Genomic DNA, 26,510 nt, shown 5'->3' with positions numbered 1-26,510 from the left:
TCATCAGGAAAATCAAAATTAAAGTAATAAGACACTACATCTTTTCAGAGGCAGAAATGTAAAAATGATTTGAATGTCTATCAAATAGAAATGGATGAATAAATTATCCTATATCCACACTACACTTATTAAAGAGTGACTAAGGTCTATATATATTAAGCTAGAGAAATCTCCCATGATTTGCTATTCAGTAAGAAAAACACACTGAAGGAAAATGTCGGCAGAATGAATGGAAGCTACACAAATGATCTCCCCGGACCAAAAGGGAATTACAACTAAATAAAGACAAATCTTCAAAAAAAGCAACAGAAAAGCAGCAGGACAGGACCATATAACCAAGGACACTGGTAGGATCTGTGGAGGCACGAGAGGGTGGCAGGCTGGGAGCCCATGAACAGCAGCGGTCTTAGCTGTGAGCAGTGCCCTTGGGGATAAAATACTAAACTTGCTCCACAGTGCAGAGGGCCGGAACAGAGCACTGGTTTGGCTACAACCACTCACTGGGAGCTCCAGCAGAGGGAGGGCAGACTGGATGGGAACTCTGTGGGGACACCCGGGATTTGGAGGGCACTCAGAGTTTTTGCCGAGTCTTGGTCACAAAGGACTAGTGGCCAGTTTGCTCCTTCCAAGAGTTGTGGAAAAAAGCAGCAGCCCCTCCATCGTAGATTCAGCCTTTTCCAGTGAGGCAAAGAAATGCAAATTGAGGCTCATTAACAACCAGCATCTGTCCTACCCTCTGGAAATCCTCATAAGCAGAACAAAGGCTACATTGAAAGGCCCTGAGTAACTGAGACTACAATCCTCCAGACAAAAAGCTAGAGGAAAACTGAACATTTCCCAGGTTTGCAAATCTACCCAAGAAAGTAAGACTTGACAGTGTGGTTTAACTTGGGTCCTCCCATGCTCTTCCAAACCCAGGAGAGAAAGCCACAAACAGCAGAAGACCAACATCCACAGGGAAAATTTGGCAGGCTGCAAAACCCACTGAGATAAACAAAATGGTGAAACAAAGACACAAATCCCAATTAAAAGAACAAGAGAACTCTATCGAAGATGAGGCAAATGAAAAGCAGTTAAGCAAATTATCAGAAGTAGAGTTTAGAGCCATGATCTTGAGGAAGCTCAACAGCGTGAGTAAGGACATCAGCACCATGAGTAAGATATAGAAACATTGAAAACTAACCAAGTGGAAATGAAGAATGACATAGCAGAAATAAAGAACACATTGGAAGGACTAAGCAGCAGAGTAGAGGAAGCTGAGGACCGAATCAGTGAATTAGAAGACAGGGTAGAAAAAATCAACCAATCAGAAAACCAAAAGGAAAAGAAATAAAAAGCAGAAAGATTGCTTAAGAGAACTGTGCGACAACGGAAATGTAATAACATTTGCATCATAGGAGTCCCCGAAGAGGAATAAAATGGGCAAGGATTAGAGAATATATATGAAGAAATAGTGCCAGAAAACTTTCCTAAATTGGTGAAGGAAGAAGGCATTCAAGTTCAAGAAGCACAGAGAGACCCAAGTAAGAAAAACCCAAATAGGCCCACACCAAGACACATAGTAATTAAAATGCCAAAAATAAAGACATAGAGAGAATCCAACAGGCAGCAAGAAATAAGCAACAGGATACCTACAAAGGAAACCCCATAAGGCTCTCACCTGATTTCTCGACAGAAACACTACAGGCCAGAAGGGAGTGGTATGAAGTAATCAAGGTCATGAAAAACAAAGATCTAAATCCAAGACTACTATATCCAGCAAGGCTATTAACAACCTTCAAAAGAGAAGGTCAAATAAAGAGCTTCCCAGACAAAAAAAAAAAAAAAAAGGCTAAGGGAATATATTAGTACCAAACCAGCACTGCAAGATAAGCTAAAAGGACTGCTGTAATTAGCAGAAGAAATAGGAAGAAAAATAGAACCACACTAAACAAAGACGGCAATAAATAAGTACATATCAATGATCTCCTTAAATGTAAATGACCAGAATGCTCCAATAAAAAGACACAGATTAGCTGACTGGATAAGAAAGCATGACTCACATATATGTTGTTTACAAGAGACCCACCTCAAAACAAAAGACTCACATAGGTTGAAAGTGAAGGATGGAAAAAAATCTTCCAAGCAAACAGAAAGGGATTCATCCCAGGGATGCAAGGCTGGTACAATATTCCCAAATCAATAAATGTGATACACCACATAAACAAAATGAAAGATAAAAATCATATGATCATATTAATAGAAGCTGAAAGACCATTCAACAAATTCAACACCCATTTCTGATAAAAATGCTCTGCAATTTGAGAATACAGGGATCATATCTCGACATCATAAAAGCCATATATAAAGGACCTATTGCCAACATCATACTCGATGGACAAAAACTAAAAGTATTTCCCTTAAGGACAGGAACAAGACAAGGATGCCCACTTTTGATGCTCTTATTTAAAATAGTACTGGAAATCTTAGCCACAGCAATCAGACAGGAAGAAAAAATGAAAGAGATCCAAATTGGAAGGGAGGAAGTGAAACTGTCATTATTCGCAGATCACATAATATGATACATAGAAAATCCCAAAGACTCCATGAACAATCTACTAGACTTTAAATGAACTTGGCAAAGTAGCAGGATACAAAATTAACGTCAAGAAATCGACAGCATTCTTATACACCAATGATGATCTAACAGAAAGAGAAACTAAAAGAAACATTCCTATTTACCATCACAGCAAAAAATTTAAGATACCTAGGAATAAACTTAACCAAAGAAATAAAGGACCTATTCGCAGAAAATTACAGGTCATTGAAAAAAAATAGAGGAAGATATAAAAGAGTGGAAGCAAATACCTTATTCATGGATTGGAAGAATTAACATTATTAAAATGTCCATACTTCCCAAAGCAATCTATAAATTCAATGCAATCCCCATCAAGATACCAACGACATACTTCACAGAACTAGAACAAATACTTCAAAAGTTCATATAGAACCAAAAAAGACCCCGAATACCCAAAGCAATCTTGAGAAAGAAGAACAAAGTTGGAGGGATCACATTACCATATCTCAGGCTACACTACAAAGTCACTGTAATCGAAACAGCCTGGTACTGGCACAACAACAGGCAGATAGATCAATGGAACAGAATAGAGAATCCAGATGTGGACCCAAAATATTATGCTCAATTAATATTTGACAAAGGTGGCAAGAGCATACAATGTAGTAAAGACAGCCTCTTTAATAAACGGTGTTGGGAAAATTGGACAGCTACATGCAAAAAAATGAAACAGACCATCAACTTACACCGTACACAAGAGTAAACTCAAAATGGATAAAATATTTAAATGTGACTCATGAATCCATAAAAATCCTAGAAGAAAATGTAGGCAACAAAATTGCAGACATAATACGCAGCAGAATTTTCACTGATACATCACCTAAGGCAACAGAAACAAAGGAGAAAATGAACACATGGGACTACATATCAAACTCAAAAGCTTCTGCATAACAAAGAAACAACCACCAAAATTGAAAGGCAATGCACTCTATGGGAGAGCATAACTTCCAATGATACATCAGGTAAGGGGTTAATTTCCAAAATATATAGAGTATTCATACAGCTCACCAAAAAGAAGACAAAGAACCAAATTGAAAAATGGGCAGAGGAACTAAATAGACACCTCTCCAAACAGAACATACAAACAGCTAAGGGACATATGAAGAAATGCTCAACATCACAAATAATCAGAGAGATGCAAATTAAAACAACAATGAGGTATCACCTCACAGCTGTCAGAATGGCCGCCATCAACAAATCATCAAACAACTAGTGCTGGCGAGGGTGTGAAGAAAAGGGGACTCTAGTACACTGGTGGTGGGAATGCAGGCTGATGCAGCCACTATGGAAAACAATATGGTGTTACCTCAAACAGTTAAAAATTGAACTTCCATTTGACCCAGTGATCCCACTTCTAGGAATATACCCTAAAAAGCCTGAAACACCAGTCTGAAAGAATATATGTACCCCATGTTCACAGCAGCACTATTTACATTAGCTAAGATCTGGAAACAGCCCAAATGTTCATCAGTAGATGAATGAATAAAAAAGCTGTGGTACATATACACAATAGAGTACTCTGCAGCTGCAAGAAAGAAAGATCTCTTATCTTTTGAGATGACTTGGAGGGACCTGGAAACTATTATCCCAAGCAAAACAAGCCGAACAGAGAAAGACAAGTATCATATGATCTCACTCATTTGTGGAACATAACCGTCTGAAGAACAGGGTAGTGCCAGAGACGTGGAAGTAGGATAGAAACTGACAATCCCCAGAATGGGCGGGGGAGATGAACCACAGAGCTTATATGCATGTATGTGTGACCAATGGACATAGACAACAAAGCTAGGGACAAGGCGGGGAGGGAGGGAGGGGAGGGTGTCAATGGGGGAAAAAGGAGAAACATGTTACAAAAAAAAACAAAACACACACTGAAGATAAATGCATACAGTATGATTATATTATTGTACAATAGATGATGAAACCCCCACCATACAGGTAAACATTTGGGTGGTGGATTGGGTGAAAAGAAAAAGGAGAGAAGTAGAAAGTGGAAAAAAAAGAACAAAAGCAGCTTCTAACTAACAAAAATAAGTATGTGTATCATTCAGGATTCCATTGGAAATAGAGGACATATGCAAACTGTAAATTAGGACAAGTTTAATAAAATGAATATCTACAAAGTTGTTGGAAGTGTGTAGGGAAACTAACAGGGGATCCTCCAGTCCCTCAGGGTCTGTAGCAGCAGGGTGTCAGAACCTGGAGTGGGCAGCTATAAGGATACAGCCTCCAGATAGGCGCTGTGGACATTGGTAGGGTGAGGCAGTCTATCAATTGTGACTGGCAGGGAGGGAGATGATTTCTCTCTCTACCCACCCTCTACTTTCCTGTTATATTCTATTGGCCAACCCAATTGGAGGCCAGAGGGCTCAAGCCCCAGTGATGCAGCCTGGGATTCAGAGCAAGGGTAGAGGGGGCTGGAGAAAATTCCTAATGAGACAAATGAATGATATCCAACACAGAACACCATAACATTAAATGAAAAGGTAGAATATAAACTCCATCTATCATTTCTATGTAAAAATTAAATGTTTACATGGATAAGAATTAAAAGGTTACCAAATGACAGTATCAACTTTTTTGTGATGTCATCTTGGATTTGAGTTAATTAATCCAGTATCATCAATAATAATTATATTAAAAATATTTTTTTATTCTTTGCAGTAAAACAGATCTGAGTTAAACTTCTGACTCTACCAGACCCTTGCTATTTCTGTAACTTCCTTATCTCTAAAATGTAAATGATAAAAGTACCTACCTCATAGGGTTGTTATGAAGATTAAATGAGCTAATAGATTTTGAGGTCTTAGAACAATGCCTGGCATATAGTAAACACTCTAAGTGTTTGCTGTTATTATGGTGATGATAGAATGTCAGGAGCCTACTAATGGATCTCCATGATCCCTCTCCAATCTACACACCATCTAGCCAGAGCAAGCTCCCTTTAAAGAGTATACCTAATCATGTCACTTTCTTCACTGGAATTTTTCCATAGTTTCCAGACCTTGCAGGACAATATTCAAAACTCACCCTTGCAGGTATCTCCAGCCTCATCCTTCTCTACTCTTCCCTTTGTGGTTTTATTCCAGTCACACCAATTCCTTCTGGTTCTGTACAAGCACCATGCTATCCCATGTCCCAGAACCTCTGTTGTGAATGCCTTTTCCATACCATGCCACTTTCCTACCTTGCTAACTCTCAGTATTCATCATCGAAATTTCAAGGATTACCTCCCCTGAGAAGACTTCCTGTCACACCCACGACCCCAGTCTAATTTATAAGCAGCTTCCTCCTCATCCCATTACATCCCATATGGGCTGTATCACGCCATACTCCAAATCATGAGTGTATTGACACCCACATCAACAATGGGCTGCTGACCTTTTTCTCTGGACCCCAGAATAGACCATAGAACCCTCTGAAAGTGATTACTTAATCATGATTTGTTTGAGAATAAAATTTATAAATGAACAAGTTAACAAAGTGACTGAGCCAGATTTCAACCCTAGTTCTGTTTGACTCCAAAGGCCATCACTGTCTCCCAATCATCTGGAAGTTCTAAGGCTGCCTGACACTCCAGAATAGCTTTATGCCTGAGGGAACTCCCCAGGGGCACTAGACCAGTTCAGGCCAGAATAAGCTGGTCAGCAGAGATTGGGAGGAATAAATGCCTCCTTTCTGGGAGTATAAAACAGAAGACATTTGCTTTATCAGGGGACTTTCCCAAGCAAATCAATTTCTGGAGCATGTTAAAATATAAACAAACCACCACCCACCCACTCCTTAAACACAATTGGTCTAAAGAGATCTTAGAGAATTCAGATAATTCCACAATGTTGAGAGCACCATCTAATCACATGAACTTTGTTTTCCCTAAGCAAGCATTTTTCTACTAAATTTTTATTTTAAATTTGGCTCCACTGTGAAATGTGCATCCCCATACTGCATTGTTTGACCAAAGGCAAACCTGTGTGCACAGCCACAGATACACTGGGGATTCTTGACATATTCACCATTTGAGATTTGCTCTTGTTGCTCATGATGTTACCAGAATCCCTTGATAACAGCGTTTATATCTATTTATAACTATAACCTATTATCCTATCTTCTATGTAATTGGATGTGACTAAGGTTAAAAAAATTCAGCTGCATAAAAAAAGTCATGCTCTTATAGAACAGATGTTTGCTCAGCATGGAAAGTAAATTAGCCTTTAACACAAATACCCAGAAATACATAAGTGCTCTTTCAAAAAGCATTGATATTAATATTTTACATGGAAAAATAACTTTAAGATGAAGGACATTAAAAATGCAGGGGAAGTATCACAGCTGGTTTTTAAAATACATATTAATTTTACCTCTTTCAAGGGTGATATTGCTATTAATTCAGGCATCCGATTTATTCTCCAGTTCAGGGCAGAGAAAAATGACTGATAATTGATTTGTTTTTCACTGTCTTCAAACCTAAAAATATAATTATAGTATATGATTTGATTTAATCTGCAGAATTCAAAACCAAAATGTCAGTTTAAATGCTACCATGAAAACATAATATCAAGGATGCTTCAATATCTGATATTTTCTTTATTCATTATTAGCAAATTATCTGTTTCTAACCCTTTAGAATATAAACTCTTTGCAAACAGATATCTCACACATCTAATCGCCAAAGTATCCCCAGTACCTAGATCAATGCTGGCACTTAGCAGGTATTAAATAAATATTTGTTGCGGTTGCCACAGAAACAAATTAGTTTATTCAGTAACTAAGATCATTGCTATATTTTGTTAAGAATATCTCAAGGTCTTTTTAGTTTGAAACAGGTGATACAATGTCAGTAAAATGTGCTTATATTTCTTAAATTGCAAGCCTTGGAAATCTTTAAGGCAAGCCTAGAAACATTTTGTCTAGTATATTTTTAGGAAAAATAATAGGTGTCTTTATCATTTATTATGTACACATTAAAAAGGGTTATTTAGGTCCATATATGAAAATATGTTCATGATATATTATTGAGTAGAAATGAGGTTATAAAATATCATGAGTATGATCTCATTTTAGGTTTATATTTATATAAAAGGCATAGTGGAAAGTCTAGTAACAATACACAGAAGTATTAAGAATGGCTATCTGAGAAGAGAGATTATAATTTTTGTTTTTTTTCTTTAGACTTTCCTGTATCACCTGAATGATTTTAAATTTACAATCAGAAAATATTACGCCAATTTTCTTGTAAAAAATGATTATCTTGCATCATAAAACTATAGTTCAAAACTAGTGAATTTATTTGACTACTATTTCCCAATTATGGACATTAGTATAAATTCGTCTTTAACCATAATAGAGTTTGGGCCATTAAGACTCAGTAAGGTTAACACAATTGCTATGATGACTTAAACACAAACAAAATACTTCTTTGTGTAATATCACTTATTCTAAATTTGACCACATTGTACCAGTTTTAAGGCTAAATATATACTGCTCATGTAATATCATTTTTTGAAGGAAAAGACATAGTCACTAAAGCATTGTCCCATGCATCGTGCCCCAGGCTTCTGCCTTTCTGTCAGAACCTCAAAATCAACACACCCTTCCAACCAGCAAGTGAGGCACACAAGTTACTAATGAAAGGATGAACAAAGCATAATTATAAGAAAACTCAGTGATGATAAAAGAAAAACAATGTACTTATAATCAGTCAAAACACTTCTCTTTTTCCTCAAAATATTAAGAAAATAATAGCCCATATTTGTTAACTAATAAAAATTAGCAGCAATAAATCAAATGTTACAAAATGTCACATAGACTCATCAATATAAACAAAGTACAATAAACAGAATTGTCAGAAGAGGTGAAAGGGAATTTGGTAATATTTTTGTGTACATTTTCCTTGGCTGAAGATTCTAGGATAAAACTCCAATATGCTGTCCCCTACCACTATCTAGCCTGTGAATTTTGGCTCACTTGTCATTTTAACTACTTGAAAGAACATGGTCTGTTTATGAAAATATTTGTAGCCAAAATACAAGACCATTATGTCTTTTATTTGTGTGTGTGTGTGTGTGTGTGTGTGTGTGTGTGTGTGTGTAGAAGAACTAAAACTCAATCAATTAAACATGTTTTGTAAGAAATTTTCCTTTAACATGGAGCCTTTGAAGAATAGTATTCCCTAATACTTTGAGTAGGAGCTAAGATCAGAGAATGAGATCACTGAGGGGCCTTTGACTTTCATACTGAGGAAAACTAAGAGCCACTGGAGCACACTGTACAGAGCTATAATGAGATCTAAGTTATATTTTCTAAAGATCACTATGGATGATATATTGAAAACAGAATGTAGGAGCAAGGCCAAAGTAGCAAGGATAGTTTACATTCTTTTGCAGTAATCCAAATGAGAGATAATAGCAGCTTAAGTGATGCTGGTGGCAGTGGAGGACAGTAAACAGTGGTCAATTCTGAATATATTTTGAGTATAGGTTTTCCTGAGAGATTCCGCATACTGTAAAAGAGAGAGGGAGAAAATAGATTCAGGACAACTCTAAGGGTTTTGCTTGAAGAACTGAAAAAAAATAGAGCTGCCATACCTGAGACAGAAAAAGACTGCAAGGGATACAGATTGGGAGAAAAGATTAGGAATTTGTTTTCAGATATGTTACATTTTGGTGGGAAGTGAGAAGTTGGGTACATGAGTCTGAAGTTGAGGGAAGAGATTCAAGTTGAAGATAGAAATGTGGGAGTCACTGGAAGATTAGATGAGAACACTAATACAATAAACTTCTCTATCTGTTCCTACTATACAGAATTTAATTGTCAGTAAATTCCTATTACATCAATTACAGGAGACACTTATTTAATCCTAGAAGTTTCAGAAGTGTAATATCCCAGTAATTTGGGAACCAGTCAAAAGACTACCATACAGATGTAGGATCGCCTCAAACTTCTCCCCTCATGTACAATCCACTAACCAGTCCTGTGAGTTCTACCACCATAGCCTACCACAAATCTCTTTTTCTCCATTCCCTCTACTCTTCACTAATTCCAAGCCACCATCATCTCTCACTTGGATTACAGTAATAGCTCCATATCTTGATCCTTCTGCTTCTACTCTTACCTTGCTCCAGATCATCTTCCACTAGAATGATCTTTCTAAAACATAGATCACATCAATGACTTCCTTGCTTGAAACTCTCCAATGGTTTCCCAACCCACTTACAACACAAGCTGAACTCCTTATAAAATCCTATGTAATCTGGCAACTGCTGACCCCTCTGATCTTATCTGAAAACTCTCTCCCTGGTTCACAATGTTCCATGTATGCTAGTGTTCTTTTCCTCTAAGCATACCAGAATTGTCCCCAGAAATGTAAATCATTGGCACCTTCTGGTGGCTTTCTCTGGAAAGTCTCCAGTAAAATTTTGCTCCCTCAGAAAGGCTTTTCTGAAGTTCTTCTTACCTAACTCAGACACCATGCCTGAATCTGTATTTGCCCTGGATGATGGCATTGGAACTTACAGAAAAATTTCTACAAGTCACCACTGGAAGGTCCTATTATTAGACCTTGTTACCATAACTATGATATTTATTCATGCTTACCTGTCACCTCTAGCCACTTTCCCTGCCCAAATTATAATATGTCAGATTCAATACATCTAACCACTTACCCATTTCAAAGGATATTTGGGGATATGAAAATCCTCCCAAAAGCAGCAAGGGAGAAAAAAATAAAGAATATTTCAATTAAAAGGGATGAAACTAGCCAATGTTTCTTAGAAGAATTCTTTCTTTTGGGAAGTGAGTAGAGTTGCAGTAAATCATGATGGATAGGTCACAAACATTTATCTTCCTTTCCCACCAAAATAACATTAAAGAAATGAAAATAGGTAATATCACACAATGACAAAGATAGATGGAAAAAAGGCAATGGACAGGATATTTCAAAACCTTTACAAGATGAAAAGCAGACCAAGGATTGGTATCTGATTTGGCAGAGCTAAGGAAGGGAAGCTGAACTCTAAAAGTCAATGGTAGAGGAAGGGGACACTTAGAGATTAGTCAGTGTGGCCCACAAAACTCTTGAGAGGCTTAGCAACTGTAGACTTCAGGCATCCATGAAGGCAGAGATAAGGTGTAGGACTGAAAACAAAGACTGTCTGAAAGCCTAAATAAAGCAAGAATAGCTGGAGAATAGCAAGTATCTTCTGCACGGTACTCTTCTCTGTAGGAAAGTGAGGTTTGTTCTCCAGAAAAATTAAACTAAAGAAGTTTCAGTTTTGGGGAGATGAAACATAATAGAGGGCAGAGGGAAGCATTACACATTGAACTTGGGCCTTTCAGCCCCCTTCCTTCTCCTTTCCTATTTCCAGAACACCAGTTGACATACTTAAATTATCCTCCTTTTCCCCATCTGTTTCTCCCACTCAGTAGGAAAAGAGAGGATTATTCTTTCAATACTCTAAATCAGTGGTTCTCAACCTTCCTAATGCCATGACCCTTTAATACAGTTCCTCATGTTACAGTGACTCCCAACCATTAAATTATTTTCATTGCTACTTCATAACTGTAATTTTGTTACTGTTATGTCTTACATAACCCCTTTGAAAGGGTCGTTTGACCCCCCCCCAAGGGGCCATAACCCAAAGGTTGAGAACTGCTGAAAATGGCCCCAGAATGATCCCTAGATTCCAGTTACTGGTGATTACCTAATGAAAATGAAGGCTAGGGGATAACTCATGCAGTGAAACCTACCAATCAAGAAGGTCCACCTCCAAAAGCTTCTAGCATTAAACACAGAAGCCAAAACAACAACAGAAAAAGAAAGGTAATGAGAGAAATAAAGACAATTCAGGTAGCAGAGGGAAAGATGTGAGATAAAAAGATATATTGCATACATGTAAAAAGAACAGAAGACTACAAATAAAATTCAGACTAAAAATGTGCTCACGGGGATTAGGAAAATAGGCGGTGGAGTGAATGGAAGCTACACAGACCATCTCCCAGGACCAAAATGGAATTACAACAAAAATAAAGACAAATCGTCAGGAAAAAGCAACAGAAAAGAAGTTTGCAAGGAGCACATAAGGGACCCTGACTTGATCCTGGAAGGTTTGCGGAGGTGCGAGAGGGGGGTGGGAGCCCACAGACTTCAGGAGCCTTAGCTGTAAGCAGCGCCCTCGGGTTAAACTCCCAAGCAGATCCACAGCGCAAAACCTAGACAGACGATAAAATAGCCACAGCCACATACCCTGGACTGAACTGGAACTGTGTGGGGACACTCAGGATTTGGAAGGTGCTCAGAAGTTTTGCTGAGTTGCAGCCACGCAGGACAGTGGTCAGATTACTCCTTCTCAGGACTCTGGGGAGAGGCAGTGGCCCCTCCCTCTGAGATTCAACCCAACCCAGTGCCTATTGCAATGCAAATCGAGACGCATTAACAACCAGCATCTGCCCCACCCTCGGGAAATCCCTTTTAACTGAATACTAGAGGGAGTTTTTCACTTAATTGAGAAGCCATGGCTCTTCAAGTAACTGCTACTATAGCCTATGGGCAAAAAGCTAGAGGATAACTGTACTATTCTTGGGCTAGCAACTCTAACCAGGAAAATAAGACTTGACACTGGTGTTTAACATGGGTCCTCCCTGCCTCATCCACACCCAGGAGAGGGAGCCACAAACAGCGGAACACCAACACCCACAGGGAAAATTTGGCAGGATTCAAAGCCCACTGTGATAGCCAAAATGGTGAAAAACAGAAACAAAAGCCAAATGAAAGAACAAGAGACCTCTACCGAAGATGAGATACATGAGGTGCAGTTAAGCAAGTTCTGAGAACTAGAATTCAGAGCCATGATCTTGAGGAAGCTCAACAGCATGTATAAGGACAAGAGAACCATGAGTAAAGACATAGACATGTTGAAAATCAACCAGTTGGAAATTAAAAACCACTAAGAAGAAATGAAGAATGACATATCAGAAATAAAGAACTCATTGGAAGGTCTAAACACCAGAGTAGAAGAAGTGGATGACCGGATCAGTGAAATAGAAGACAGGGTAGAAAAAATCAACCAATTGAAAACAAAAAGGAAAAAAAAATTAAAAAACAGTAAGACAACTTAAGAGAATTGTGGGACAACTGGAAACGTAATAATATTCACATCATAGGTGTCCCGGAAGAAGAAGAAAATGAGCAAGGCTTAGAGAATATATTTGAAGAAATAGTGACAGAAAACTTCCCTAATGTGGTGAAGGAATAAGGCATTCCAGTTCAAGAAGCACAGAGAGCCCCAAGTAAGAAGAAACCAAAAAGGCCCACACCAAGACACATAGTAATTAAAATGCCAAAAATAAAGACATAGAATCATAAAGGCAGCAAGAGATAGGTAACAGGTTACCTACAAAGGAACCCCCATAAGGCTCTCAGCTGACTTCTCAACAGAAACACTACAAGCCAGAAGGGAAGGGTATGAGGTTATCATGGTCATGAAAAACAAGGATCTGAATCCAAGACTACTCTACTACATGAAAAACAAGGATCTGAATCCGAGACTACTGAATCCAATGATAGCCACCAAGGCTATCATTCAAAATAGAAGGTCAAATAAAGAGCTTCTCAGACAAATAAAAAGGCTAAGGGAATACATTAGCACCAAACCAGCACTGTAAGAAATGTTAAAAGGACTGCTGTAATTAGCAGGAGAAATAGGAAAAAATATATAACCACACTAAACAAAAATGGCAATAAATAAGTACATATCAATTATTGCCTTAAATGTAAATGGATTAAATGCTCCCATAAAAAGACACAGAGTGGCTGATTAGATAAGAAAGCATGACTCATCTCTATGTTGTTTACAAGAGACCAACCTCACAACAAAAGACTCACATAGGTTGAAAGTGAAGGGATGGAAAAAAATCTTCCAAACAAACGGAAATGAAAAAAAAAGCTGGGGTAGCAATACTCATATCTGATTAAGTAGGTTTCAAAATGAAGGCCATAACTAGAGAAAAGGAAGGCCACTACATAATATTGAAAGGATCTATCCAACAGGAAGATATAACCTTGATAAACATATATGCACCAAACATAGGAACACCAATATATATTACAAATCTTCTAGAGGACTTTAAGGGAGAAATTGATTGCAATACAATCACAGTAGGGTCTTCAACAACCCACTGACATCACAGGATAGATCCTGTAGATCATAAATTAGCAAGGAAATAGAGACTCTAAATGAAGCACTAGACCGAATGGATTTAATAGATATCTACAGAGGACTATACCCCAAAACTACAGCATTTACATTCTTCTCAAGTGCACATGGGACATTCTCAAAGATAGACCACATGTTAGGGCACAAACTAAGTCTCTACAAGTTCAAGAAGAATTGACATCATATCAAGCATCTTCTCAGATCACAATGGCATGAAACTAGAAATCAATTGCAAGAAGAACATGCCAAGACATTTGAACACATGGAAGCTAAATAGCATGCTTTTAAACAACGAATGGGTCACCAAGGAGATAAAGAAAGTGAAAACTTCCTGGAATACAATGAAAATGAACATACAACAACACAAAATGTATGGGGTACAGCAAAAGTACTTCTGAGAGGGAAGTTCATAGCACTACAGGCCTACCTCAAAAAGCAAGAAAAATTTCAGTTAGCCTATATAACCACACAACTTAAAGAACTAGAGAGCAAACAAAAAGAAAATCCCAGAGCAAGTAGAAGGAAGGAAAAAATAAAGATCAGAGCAGAAATAAATGACATAGAGACCACAAAAAACAATTGAAAGAATCAATGAAAAAAAGAGCTGGTTTTTCGAAAAGATAAACAAGATTGATGGACGCCTAGCTAGAATCACCAAAAAACAAAGAGAGAGAACCCAAATACACAAAATCAGAAATGAAAGAGGAGAAGTAACAACCGATACCACAGGAATAAAGATCATTAACAACTACTATGAAAAATTATATAGCAACAAATTCGACAATCTAAGAGAAATGGACAAATTCCTAGAAACACATAGTCTCCCAAAACTGAACTGGGAAGAGATAGAAAAATTGAAAAGACTAGTAACAACAGAGGAAATTGAAGATGTAATCAAGACTCTCCCAGCAAACAAAAGCCCAGGCCCAGATGGCTTCACGGGGGAGTTTTACCAAACATTCAAAAAAGAACTAACACCAATTCTCCTCAAACTATTTCAAAAAATTCAAGAAGAAGGAAGACTTCCAAACTCGTTTTATGAGGCCAGCATAATTCTAATTACAAAACCAGGAAACAACATTACAAAGAAAGAAAACTATAAGCCAATATCCCTGATGAACATACACGCCAAAATCCTGAACAAAACACTAGAAAATCCGATCCAGCAACACATCAAAAAAATTATTCACCATGACCAAGTGGGATTCATCTCAGGGACACAAGGCTGGTACAATATTTGCTAATCAATAAATGTGATACACCACATAAACAAAATGAAGAATAAAAACCACATGATCATATCAATAGATGCCGAAAAAGCCTTCGACAAAATCCAGCATTCATTTTTGATAAAAATGCTCAGCAATCTGGTAAAATAGAGGGATCATATCTTGACAAAATAAAGACCATATATGAAAGACCTACAGCCACCTACATACTCAATGGGCAAAAACTAAAAGCATTTCCCTTAGGAACAGGAACAAGACAACGATGCCCACTTTCACCACTCTTATTTAACACAGTACCGGAAGTCTTAGCCACAGCAATCAGGCATGAGGAAAAAATAAAAGGGACCCAAATTGGAAAGGAGGAAGTGAAATTGTCATTATTTGCAAATGACATGATACTATATGTAGAAAACCCAAAAGACTCCATCAAAAATTTACTAGACTTAATAAATGAATTTGGCAAAGTAGCAGGATACAAAATTTACATCAAAAAATCGACGGCATTGTTATACACCAATGATGAACTTAGAGAAAGAGAAACTAAAAAACAATCCCATTTACCATTGAAGCAAAAAATTAAGATACTAGGAATAAACTTAACTAAAGAAATAAAGGACCTATTCACAGAAAACTACAGGTCATTGAAAAAAGAAATAAAGGAAGATATAAAAAAGTGGAAGCACATACCTTGTTCATGGATTGAATTAATTAACATCATTAAAATGTCCATACTACCCAAAGCAATCTATAGATTCAATGCAATCCCCGTGAAAATACCAATACATATTTCACAGAACTAATACAAATGCTTCAAAAGTTCATATGGAATCAAAAAAGTCCCCGAATAGCCACAGCAATTTTGAAAAAGAAGGACAAAGTAGGTGGGACACAATACCAGATATCAGGTTATACTACAAAGCGACTATAATCAAAACAGCCTCGTACTGGAACAAGAACAAGCATACAGACCAGTGGAACAGAACAGAGAACCCAGAAATGGACCCAAGGCAATATGCTCAATTAATATTTGACAAAGGTGGCAAGAGCATACAGTGGAGTAAAGACAGCCTCTTTAATAAATGGTGTTGGGAAAATTGGACAGCTACATGCAAAAAGATGAAACTAGACCATCAACTTACACCATACACAAGAATAAACTCAAAATGGATAAAAGACTTATACGAGACACATGAATCCACAAAAATTCTAGATGAAACTGCAGGCAACAAAATTTCAGATATCATACGCAGCAGAATTTTCACTGATACATCACCTAAGGCAACAGAAACAAAGGAGAAAATGAACCCATGGGACTATATCAAACTCAAAAGCTTCTGCACAGCAAAAGATACAATCATCAAAATAAAAAGGGAACCCACTGTATGGGAGAGTATAACTGACAATGATATATCAGATAAAGGGTCAATTTCCAATATATTTAGAGTGCTCATAGAACTCAACAAAAGGAAGGCAAATAAGCCAATTAACAAATGGGCAGAGGAACTAAATGGACACTGCTCCAAACAGGACATATAAATGGCTAAGAGAGATATGAAAAAATGCTCAACATCACTAATCTTCAGAGAGATGCAAATTAAAACAATGAGGTATCACCTCACAACTGTCAGAAGGGCTGCCATCAAGAAATCATCAAACAACAAGTGTTGGCGAGGCTGTGGAACAAAGGGGACTTAGTACACTGCTGGTGGGAATGCAGACTGGTGCAGCCACTATGTAAAACAATATGGTGTTACCTCAAAAAATTAAAAATTGAACTTCCATTTGACCCAGTGATCCCACTTCTTGGAATATACCCTAAGAAGCCTGAAACACCAGTCAGAAAGAATATAGGTACCCCCATGTTCATAGCAGCACTATTTACAATAGCTAAGATCTGGAAACAGCCCAAATGTCCATCAGTACATGAAGGAATAAAAAAAGCTGTGGTACATATACAAAATGGAGTACTATGCAGCTTAAAAATGAACAATCTCTTATCCTTTGAGACAATGTGGAGGGAGCAAGAAAGTATCATTCTAAGTGAAACAAGCCAAACAGAGAAAGCCAAGTATCATATGATCTCACTTATTTCTGGAATATAATGAACATAACATTCTGAGGAATGGGGGAATGGGGTAGTCCCAGAGACATGGTAGTGGGGTACAGATTGACAATCCACCAAAGAGAGGGTGGTGGGGGAGAGATAAACCACAGAACTTATATACATGTGTGCATGAACAATGGACATGGACAACAAAGCTGGGAATGGGGCCGATAGTGTGGGGGAATGGGGATCAGTGGGGGGAAAAGGAGAAACATCTGTAACAAAAATAAATAAATTAATTAATAAAAAAATAAAAATGTGCTCATGGAATAAATAATATGATAGCAGTCAACAGATGCAGAAGGGGTAGAATATAAAGTTGAGGAAATTCCTTAGTAAGTACATTTTAGTGACAAAGAAAAAATTGGGGACAGAAAAGATCTAAATTCAGGATAGCCAAAATCTTAATAATTGAATTTCTCACAAGAGAAAAATATAAATGGAGGGGAGAAAATTATTAAAAATTAATGGACAAATTCTCAGAACCAGAGGACAGAAGCTTGGGAAACAGTGAATCTACACACATACACACACACACACACACACACACACACACTCTCTAAAGCCCCATCCAGGACACCAATAATAAAGAGATGATCCTAAGAGCATCCAGAAAGAACAACAATTATGTTAACAAAGCTTATGTAAAATTCTCAAACATCATAACAGGAAGTTAGTAGTAGTATCTAAAGAGGAAAAATAGAGAACCGAAATGGCTGTGAAGTGAATGGAGCGACACAGACCATCTCCCAGGACCAAACTGGATTTACAACGAAAATAAAGGCAAATTGTCAGGAAAGGGCAACCAAAAGACACCTTGGAGGAACACATAACCAGAAACACTGACTCAATCCTGGTAGGCTTGCGAGGACGCAAGAGGGGGCCGGAGGCCACGGTCCACAGCGGCCTGGGCAGGGACCAGGGAACTTGGCGGGAAGTTACTGCTACCGTCTCCCTTGCGACCCTGCATGGGTCCTGGGAACTGTGTTGCCTGCTAAGCCCTGGGCTGGTGCCGCACGGACTCACGGGGGCCAGGGGACTGTGCCGGACGCTACTGCCACCTCTGCAGTGTCCCACTACTGCGGCTCAGTCCTGGGGTTTCTGCTGAGTGCAATGCCCTTGGCTGGAGCCCCAGCTGGGCCTCCCTTGGCTGGAAGCAGCGCCCTCGGGTTAAAAGTCCCAGGCGGCTCCATGTCGCAGAGTCCGGACAGAGGCTAAATTGGCAGCAGACACTCACCTTGGGTTCCGGCAGAGGGAAGGCAGACTGGACTAGAACTGTGTGGGGACACTCAGGTTTTGGAGAGTGCTAAGAGCTTTCGATGAGTGCAGCCAGGCAGGACTGTGGTCATTTTACTCCTTCCCAGGGCCCTGGGGAGAGGTGGAGGCCACTCCCTCAGAGATTCAACCCAACCTGGTGGCCATTGAAATGCTAATTGAGGCCCATTAACAACCAACAGCTGCCTCACTCTCAGGAAATCCTCTTACACTGAGCACCTGAGGGAGTTTTTCAGGCAACTCAGAAACCAAGGATCTGCAGGTGACCTCTAGTAATAGCCTCCAGGCAAAAAAAAAGCTAGAGGATAACTACCATTCCCTAGGCTAGCAACACTAACCAGAAAAGCTAAGACTAGACGGTGATGTTAAAAGTGGGTCCTCCCTGGCCCATCCAAACCCAGGAGAGGGAGCCACAAACAGCAGAACACCAACACCCACTGGGAAAATTTGACAGACTCCAAAGCTCACTGTGACAGCCAAAATGGTGAAAAACAAAAACAAAAGCGAAATGAAAGAACAAGAGACCTCTACGGAAGATGAGATAAATGAGGTGCAGTTAAGCAAGTTAACAGAACTAGAATTTAGAGCCATGATGTTGCGGAAGCTCAACAGCATGGGTAAGAATATGAGCAACATGAGTAAAGACATAGAAATGTTGAAAATCAAACAGTTGAAAATTAAAAACCAACAGGAAGAAATGAAGAACGACATATCAGAAATGAAAGACACATCGGAAGGTCTAAAAAGCAGAGTAGGGGAAGCTGAGGACCGGATCAGTGAATTAGAAGACAGGCTAGAAGAAATCAACCAATCAGAAAACCAAAAAGAAAAACGATTAAAAACCAGGAAGACAGCTTAAAAGAACTGTGGGATAATTGGAAACGGAATAATATTCGCATCATAGGAGTCCCTGAAGAAGAAGAAAATAAGCAAGGGTTAGAGAATATATTCAAAGAAATAGTGACAGAAAACTTCCCTAATATGGTGAAGGAAGAAGGCATTCAAGTTCAAGAAGCACAGAGAGCCCCAAGTAAGAAGAACCCAAACAGGCCCACACCAAGACACATAGTAATCAAACTGCCAAAAATTAAAGACAAAGAGAGAATCCTAAAAGCAGCAAGAGATAAGCAAGAGGTTACCTACAAAGGAAACCCCATAAGGCTCTCAGCTGACTTTTCACAATAAACACTACAGGCTAGAAGGGAATGGCATGAAGTAATCAAGGTCATGAAAAACAAGGATCTGAATCCAAGACCACTCTACCCAGCAAGGCTATCATTCAAAATAGAAGGTCAAATAAAGAGCTTCCCAGACAAAAAAAGGCTAAGGGAACACATTAGCACCAAACCAGCACTGCAAGAAATGTTAAAAGGACTGCTATAATTACAAGGAGAAATGGGAAGGAAAATAGAACCACACTAAACAAAAATGGCAATAAATAAGTACATATCAATAATCACCTTAAATGTAAATGAACTGAATGCTCCCAAAAAAGACACAGAGTAGCTGATTGGATAAGAAAGCATGACTCATCTACATGTTGTTTACAAGAGACCTACCTCATAACAAAAGACTCACATAGATTGAAAGTGAAGGGATGGAAAAAAATCTTTCAAGCAAACGGAAAAGAAAAAAAAGATGGGGTAGCAATACTTATATTTGATAAAATAGATTTCAGAATGAAGGCCATAATTAGAGACAAAGAAGGCCACTATGTAATATTGAAAGGATCTATCCAACAGGAAGATATAACCTTGATAAACATATATGCACCCAATATAGGAGCACCAAAATATATTAAAAAACTTCCAGAGGACTTCAAAGGAGAAATCAATAGCAATACAATCATAGCAGGGGTTTTCAACACCCCGCTGACATCACTGGATAGATCCTCTAGACAAAAAATTAGCAAGGAAACAGAGACTCTAAAGGAAGCACTAGACCAAGTGGATTTAATAGATATCTACAGAGAACTACAACCCAAAACTACAGAATTCACATTCTTCTCAAGTGCACATGGTACATTCTCAAAGACAGACTACATGTTAGGGCACAAATTAAGTCTCTACAAGTTCAAGAAGATTGAAATTATATCAAGCATCTTCTCAGATCACAATTGCATGAAACTAGAAATCAATTGCAAGAAGAACATACAAAGACATTTGAACACATGGAAGCTAAATAGCAGGTTATTAAACAATGGATGGGTCACCGAGGAGATCAAGGAAGAATCAAACACTTCCTGGAAACCAATGAAAATGAAGACACAACAACACAAAATCTATGGGATGCAGCGAAAGCAGTTCTGAGAGGGAAGTTCATAGCACTACTACAGGCCTACCTCAAAAAAAAGAAGAAAAATCTCTAACAGAATATCTAACCTCACAACTTAAAGAACTAGAGAGCAAACAAAAAGAAAACCCCCGAGCAAGGAGAAGGAAGGAAAATGTAAGGATCAGAGCATAAATAAATGATATAGAGACAAAAAAAAAAAAAAAAAAAAAAAAAAGAAAACCAATTCAAAGGATCAATAAAACAAAGAGATGGTTCTTTGAAAAGATAAACAAGATTGATGGATCCTTAGCTAGACTCACCAAGAAACAAAGAGAGAGAACCCGAATACACAAAATCAGAAATGAAAGAGGAGAGATAACAACTGAAACCACAGAAATACAAAAGATTGTTAACAACTACTATGAACAATTATATGGCAAGAAATTCGACCATCTAAGCGAAAAGGACAAATTTCTAGAAACACATAGTCTCCCAAAACTGGATCAGGAAGAGATAGAAAACTTGAACAGACCAATAACAACAGAATAAATTGAAGATGTAATCAAGACTCTCCCAGCAAACAAAAGCCCAGGACAGGATGGCTTCGCGGGGGAGTTTTAACTAGCATTCAAAGAAGAACTAATACCCATTTTCCTCAAACTATTTCAAAAAATTCATGAAGAAGGAAGACTTCCAAACTCGTTTTATGAAGCCAGCATAATTCAATTTCCAAAACCAGAAAAAGACATAACAAAGAAAGAAAACTACAGACCAATATCCCTGATGAACATAGATGTCAAAATCCTGAACCATATACTAGCAAATCGGCTCCAGCAATACACCAAAAAAATTATCCACCATGACCAAGTGGGATTCATCCCAGGGATGCAAGGCTGGTACAATATTCGCAAATCCATAAATGTGATACACCACCTAAAGAAAATGAAGAATAAAAACCACATGATAATATCAATAGATGCTGAAAAAGCCTTCAACAAAATCCATCATCCATTTCTGATAAAAATGCTCAGCAGTGTGGGAATAGAGGGATCATATCTAGACATAATAAAGGCCATATATGAAAGATCTACAGCCAACATCATACTCAATGGGTAAAAACTAAAAGCATTTCCCTTAAGAACAGGAACAAGGCAAGGATGCCCACTTTCGCCACTCTTATTTAACATAGTACTGGAAGTCTTAGCCACAGCAATCAGACAGGAAGAAAAAATAAAAGGTATCCAAATTGGAAAGGAGGAAGTGAAATTGTCATTATTTGCAGATGACATGATACTGTACATAGAAAACCCCAAAGACTCCATAAAAAATTTACTAGACTTAATAAATGAATTTGGCAAAGTAGCAGGATACAAAATTAACATCAAGAAATTGATGGCATTCGTATACACCAATGGTGAACTCACAGAAAGAGAAACTAAGAAAACAATCCCATTTACCATTGCGGCAAAAAAATTAAGATGCCTAGGAATAAACTTAACCAAAGAAATAAAGGACCTATTCGCAGAAAACTACAGGTCATTGAAAAAAGAAATAGAGGAAGATATAAAAAAGTGGAAGCATATACCCTGTTCATGGATTGGGAGAATTAACATCATTAAAATGTCCATATTACCCAAAGCAATATATAGATTCAACGCAATCCCCATGAAAATACCAATGGCATACTTCACAGAATTAGAACAATTACTTCAAAAGTGCATATGGAACCAAAAAAGGCCTCGAATAGCCACAGCAATCTTGAAAAGGAAGAACAAAGTTGGAGGGATCACAATACCAGATTTCAGGTTATACTACAAAGCCACTATAATCAAAACAGCCTGGTACTGGCACAAGAACAGTTATATAGACCAGTGGAACAGAACAGAGAACCCAGAAATGGACCCAAGGCAATATGCTCAATTAATATTTGACAAAGGTGGCAATAGCATACAGTGGAGTAGGGACAGCCTCTTTAATAAATGGTGCTGGGAAAATTGGACAGATACTTGCAGAAAAATGAAACTTGACCATCAACTTACACCCTACACGAGAATAAACTCAAAATGGATAAAAGATTTAAATGCAACTCATGAATCCATAAAAATCCTAGAAGAGACTCTAGGCAACAAAATTTCAGACATCATACGCAGCAGAATTTTTACTGACACATCACCTAAGGCAATAGAAACAAAGGAGAAAATGAACACATGGGACTACATCACACTCAAAAGCTTCTGCACTGCGAAAGATACAATCATCAAAATGGAAAGGCTACCCACTGTATGGGAGAGCATAATTGCCAATGATATATCAGATAAGGGGTTAATTTCCAATACATATAGAGTGCTCATACAACTCCACAAAAGGAAGACAAAGAATCCAATTAAAAAATGGGCAGAGGAACTAAATAGACACTTCTCCAAACAGGACATACAAATGGCTAAGAAACATATGAAGAAATGCTCATCATCACTAATCATCAGAGAGATGCATATTAAATCAACAATGAGGTATCACCTCACACCTGTCAGAATGGCCGCCATCAACAAATCATCAAACAACAAGTGTTGGCGAGGGTGTGGAGAAAAGAGGACTCTAGTGCACTGCTGGTCGTAATGCAGACTGGTGCAGCCACTATGGAAAACAATATGGTGTTACCTCAAAAAATTAAAAATTGAACTTCCATTTGACCCAGTGATCCCACTTCTAGGAATATGCCCTAAGAAGCCTAAAACAGCAATCAGAAAGAATATATGTACCCCCATGTTTGTAGCAGCACTATTTACAATCGCTAAGATCTGGAAACAGCCCAAGTGTCCATCAGTAGACGAATGGATCAAAAAACAGTGGTACATATACTCAATGGAGTACTACACAGCTGTAGGAAAGAAAGATCTCTTATCCTTTGAGACTACATGGAGGGACCTTGAAAGTATCATCCTAAGTGAAACAAGCCAAACAGAGAAAGACAAGTTTCATATGATCTCACTTATTTGTGGAATATAATGAACATAACAGTCTGAGGAATGGAGTAGTCCCAGAGATGTGGAAGTGGGGTGCAGACTGATAATCCCCTAAAGAGGGGGGTGGTAGAGGAGAGATAAACCACAGAACTTATATGCATGTATGCATGAACAGTGGACATGGACAACAATCTGGGGAAAGGGCAGGGAGGGAGGGGGAGGGGGGAATCAGTGGGGGGAAAAGGAGAAACATCTGTAACAAAAATTAATTAATAAAAAAAAGGAAAAATATAAAAATAGAAATATATGCCTGCTATTCAAATGTCTGCAGAAACAGCTAGAAGGATTGAAAGTGGCTTCTTCTTGTGAATGGGGTCTGGGAGGTGGGGAGGGATGCAGCTAGAAACTGCTACCTTTGGAATAAGTATTTTAGAATGATTTGACTTTTTTTCTAAGAAAATGCATCAGTTTTATATAAATAATAATTTTAAAAGTATAAAAAGCAGATGATAGACCGACCTTGAAACATGTTTTTCAAGGTAGTAAACTCGTACAAGTAAGACTTGAAAAGGAAGGCGTGCCACAGTAGAGAGCATGATGAATAATTATTCTCCCAGTCTTCCTCCCTGCTCCAAAATTCTACACATAGCCTCCTCCCATGGACCACTAATACAGTGAGTTTTTAATGCCCTTACTTGTAATTATAATATAAACTATATCTAATATATGCTATTGTTTGATGAGCTTGTGTGAGAGAAAAGACTAGGATACAAAGGGGAACTCTAGTTCTAAAAATAGTCCAGGTTGGAGGAGAAGGAGATGAGGGGAAGCAGTTCAGAGAAAAGCTTGACTATTAGAGGAGTGAGAACAAGTAGGCAGTGTCTACATTCACCCCTGAGTATTATCTCCCCAGTCACCCAGCATGGAGTCCCCTTTGTCTTGTGACTACAGGCAATCATTTGCCAAATCCTACTCATCCTTTCAAATTATGAATCACATACATGCTGTGCTCTTGATGAGAAATGTTAGCATCCTGATTCTCTACCTGAGTCCCTTACTTTGCTCCTTTTCAGATATTTGGCTCTTGCTATGACTCATTCATGGTCAAAGGATAATGATTTGCCACTCTAGAGAAAATTATTTTGCAAAGGCAATTTCAAAGAACTTCTTATGACAATATTGCTGAAATTAGTGCACAGAGTTCCAGGGTAACTGCTCTAAAGGGCAATGCTAATTCTTGTTTTTAAGTGTTTTTATGCTTGTTAAAAGTCAGCCTCCATACTTTAAATTCCCAGCTCACAGTACTAAAGTGTTTTCCTAAAACCTCTGTAAATTCTTTTTTCCCTTTGATACTTGAGCAAACCACCACTTCCTTCCCTACACAAACTAACGGACATGTTTGTGGAAGAATAGGGAGGGAAGGCAATTTCTCTGGATCCTCTCTAAAAAATAATGACCTTCAAGTGTGCTTCCCAATGCCTTGCTAGGTGGGATTTCTTAGAATTGAGTCTAATGTGTCATTTGATGGCTCCTCTAGCTCCCCCTCCCAAAAATGATGAATGGCTTGCAAACTGCAGAAGCCATCCATCTCCTTGCCACAAAAAACAATGCGGATCTGCTTTATTTCCACCATCTGTGAAGGGAAAAGGCACAGCAGCAGCTATATTTTGCTGAAGACTAATATGGGTTCCCTCTGCTGCAAAAGCCATCTCATAACTTAGGGGAATGGGCTGGTGGCATGACCAGGAAGAGAGGGAGAGCAACGAAGACACAATTTGGACTCACTTAATTGTGTTTGGTTTCAGTTCATTACCCAGAAAACCCAGAGTTGCACACTGAAACACCTGGTGAGATTCTTAAAAACCAGAAACTTGAGAAAAAAAATGGAGTGCTGGGTAACTGCAATATAGTGACACAAATATGTACAGTTGGCAAAATGGCATTGCCCAAGTTGCCAATGAGTAGCTCTGGTTGTCTCAAATAGCCAGGCCTCTAAATTTCAATTGTGATTCCGGCACAGATAGCCTCAGTGAGGCAAGTCACAGCTACTAAGTACAGACCCTACACATGATAAATGTTCTGTTGGTGTGCATGGTTTTGAATTTTTTAAAATTTCTTAAACTACAAATCACCTTATATTTTAAAAGGTAGAAATCATGAGAGGGAGGGAAGGAGGAAGGGAGGAAGGGAAGAGAGAAAGGGAGAGAAGGAGAAAGAGGAGAGAGAGAGAGAGAGAGAGAGAGAGAGAGAGAGAGAGAGAGAGAAGAGAGAAGAGAGAAGAGAGAAGAGAGAAGAGAGAAGAGAGAAGAGAGAAGAGGCCTTCTCTTTGAAAACTTTCCAGTGTACGAAACACTGCAACAATACCTGCCACATGGCTCAACCCTTGACCCTCAGCTTTACTACCAGGTATTGTTGGGTGAAATCACTTGCACCCAAACCATGCCTGTGGAACAGGGGCATGGGGTGAGACTGGGTAGAGTATAATATGATTTTAAAGCCTTGTTAACTTTTTCCATTTTAACTGATATTTCTGGATGAGGCAGCAGCTCTCTTGGGAGGCCAAATCTAAGGCATTCCATGGAACCCAAAGCCAGCTGTAAAAGACTAGCTTGGGGCAGAGCTGCTGGGGAAAGAGTTGCACTTGAATTTCCAACCATTCCAAGTCTCAATTCAGAAGGTTGCAATTAGGGACGGAGGCTGCTTCTTTACTCCCCAATCCCACAATGAACACAAGATCAAATGACCTAAGAATACTCTCTATCTGTTATTGTTTGAGAACTAGAATTTCTTGTTAGTACTGAGGAAATAATAATATGCAAATGAAGGTTCAGAGGGGTTAAC

General features: G+C 38.4%; 1 protein-coding gene across 1 annotated transcript in view; it reads right to left on the bottom strand.

Annotated features, from left to right (window-relative positions):
* EFHC2 (EF-hand domain containing 2) overlaps positions 1-26,510 on the bottom strand; it is a 226,214-nt gene that overhangs the window by 16,782 nt on the left and 182,922 nt on the right. The window contains exon 13 of the mRNA XM_036271414.1: positions 6,973-7,078. Coding sequence (XP_036127307.1) covers positions 6,973-7,078 — 106 coding nt within the window. The remainder of the gene's footprint in view (positions 1-6,972; positions 7,079-26,510) is intronic.

This window comes from Molossus molossus, unplaced genomic scaffold, assembly GCF_014108415.1.
Source record: "Molossus molossus isolate mMolMol1 unplaced genomic scaffold, mMolMol1.p scaffold_m16_p_2, whole genome shotgun sequence".
Taxonomy (NCBI): Eukaryota; Metazoa; Chordata; class Mammalia; order Chiroptera; family Molossidae; genus Molossus; species Molossus molossus.
This window is presented reverse-complemented; position numbering and strand designations above follow the sequence as displayed.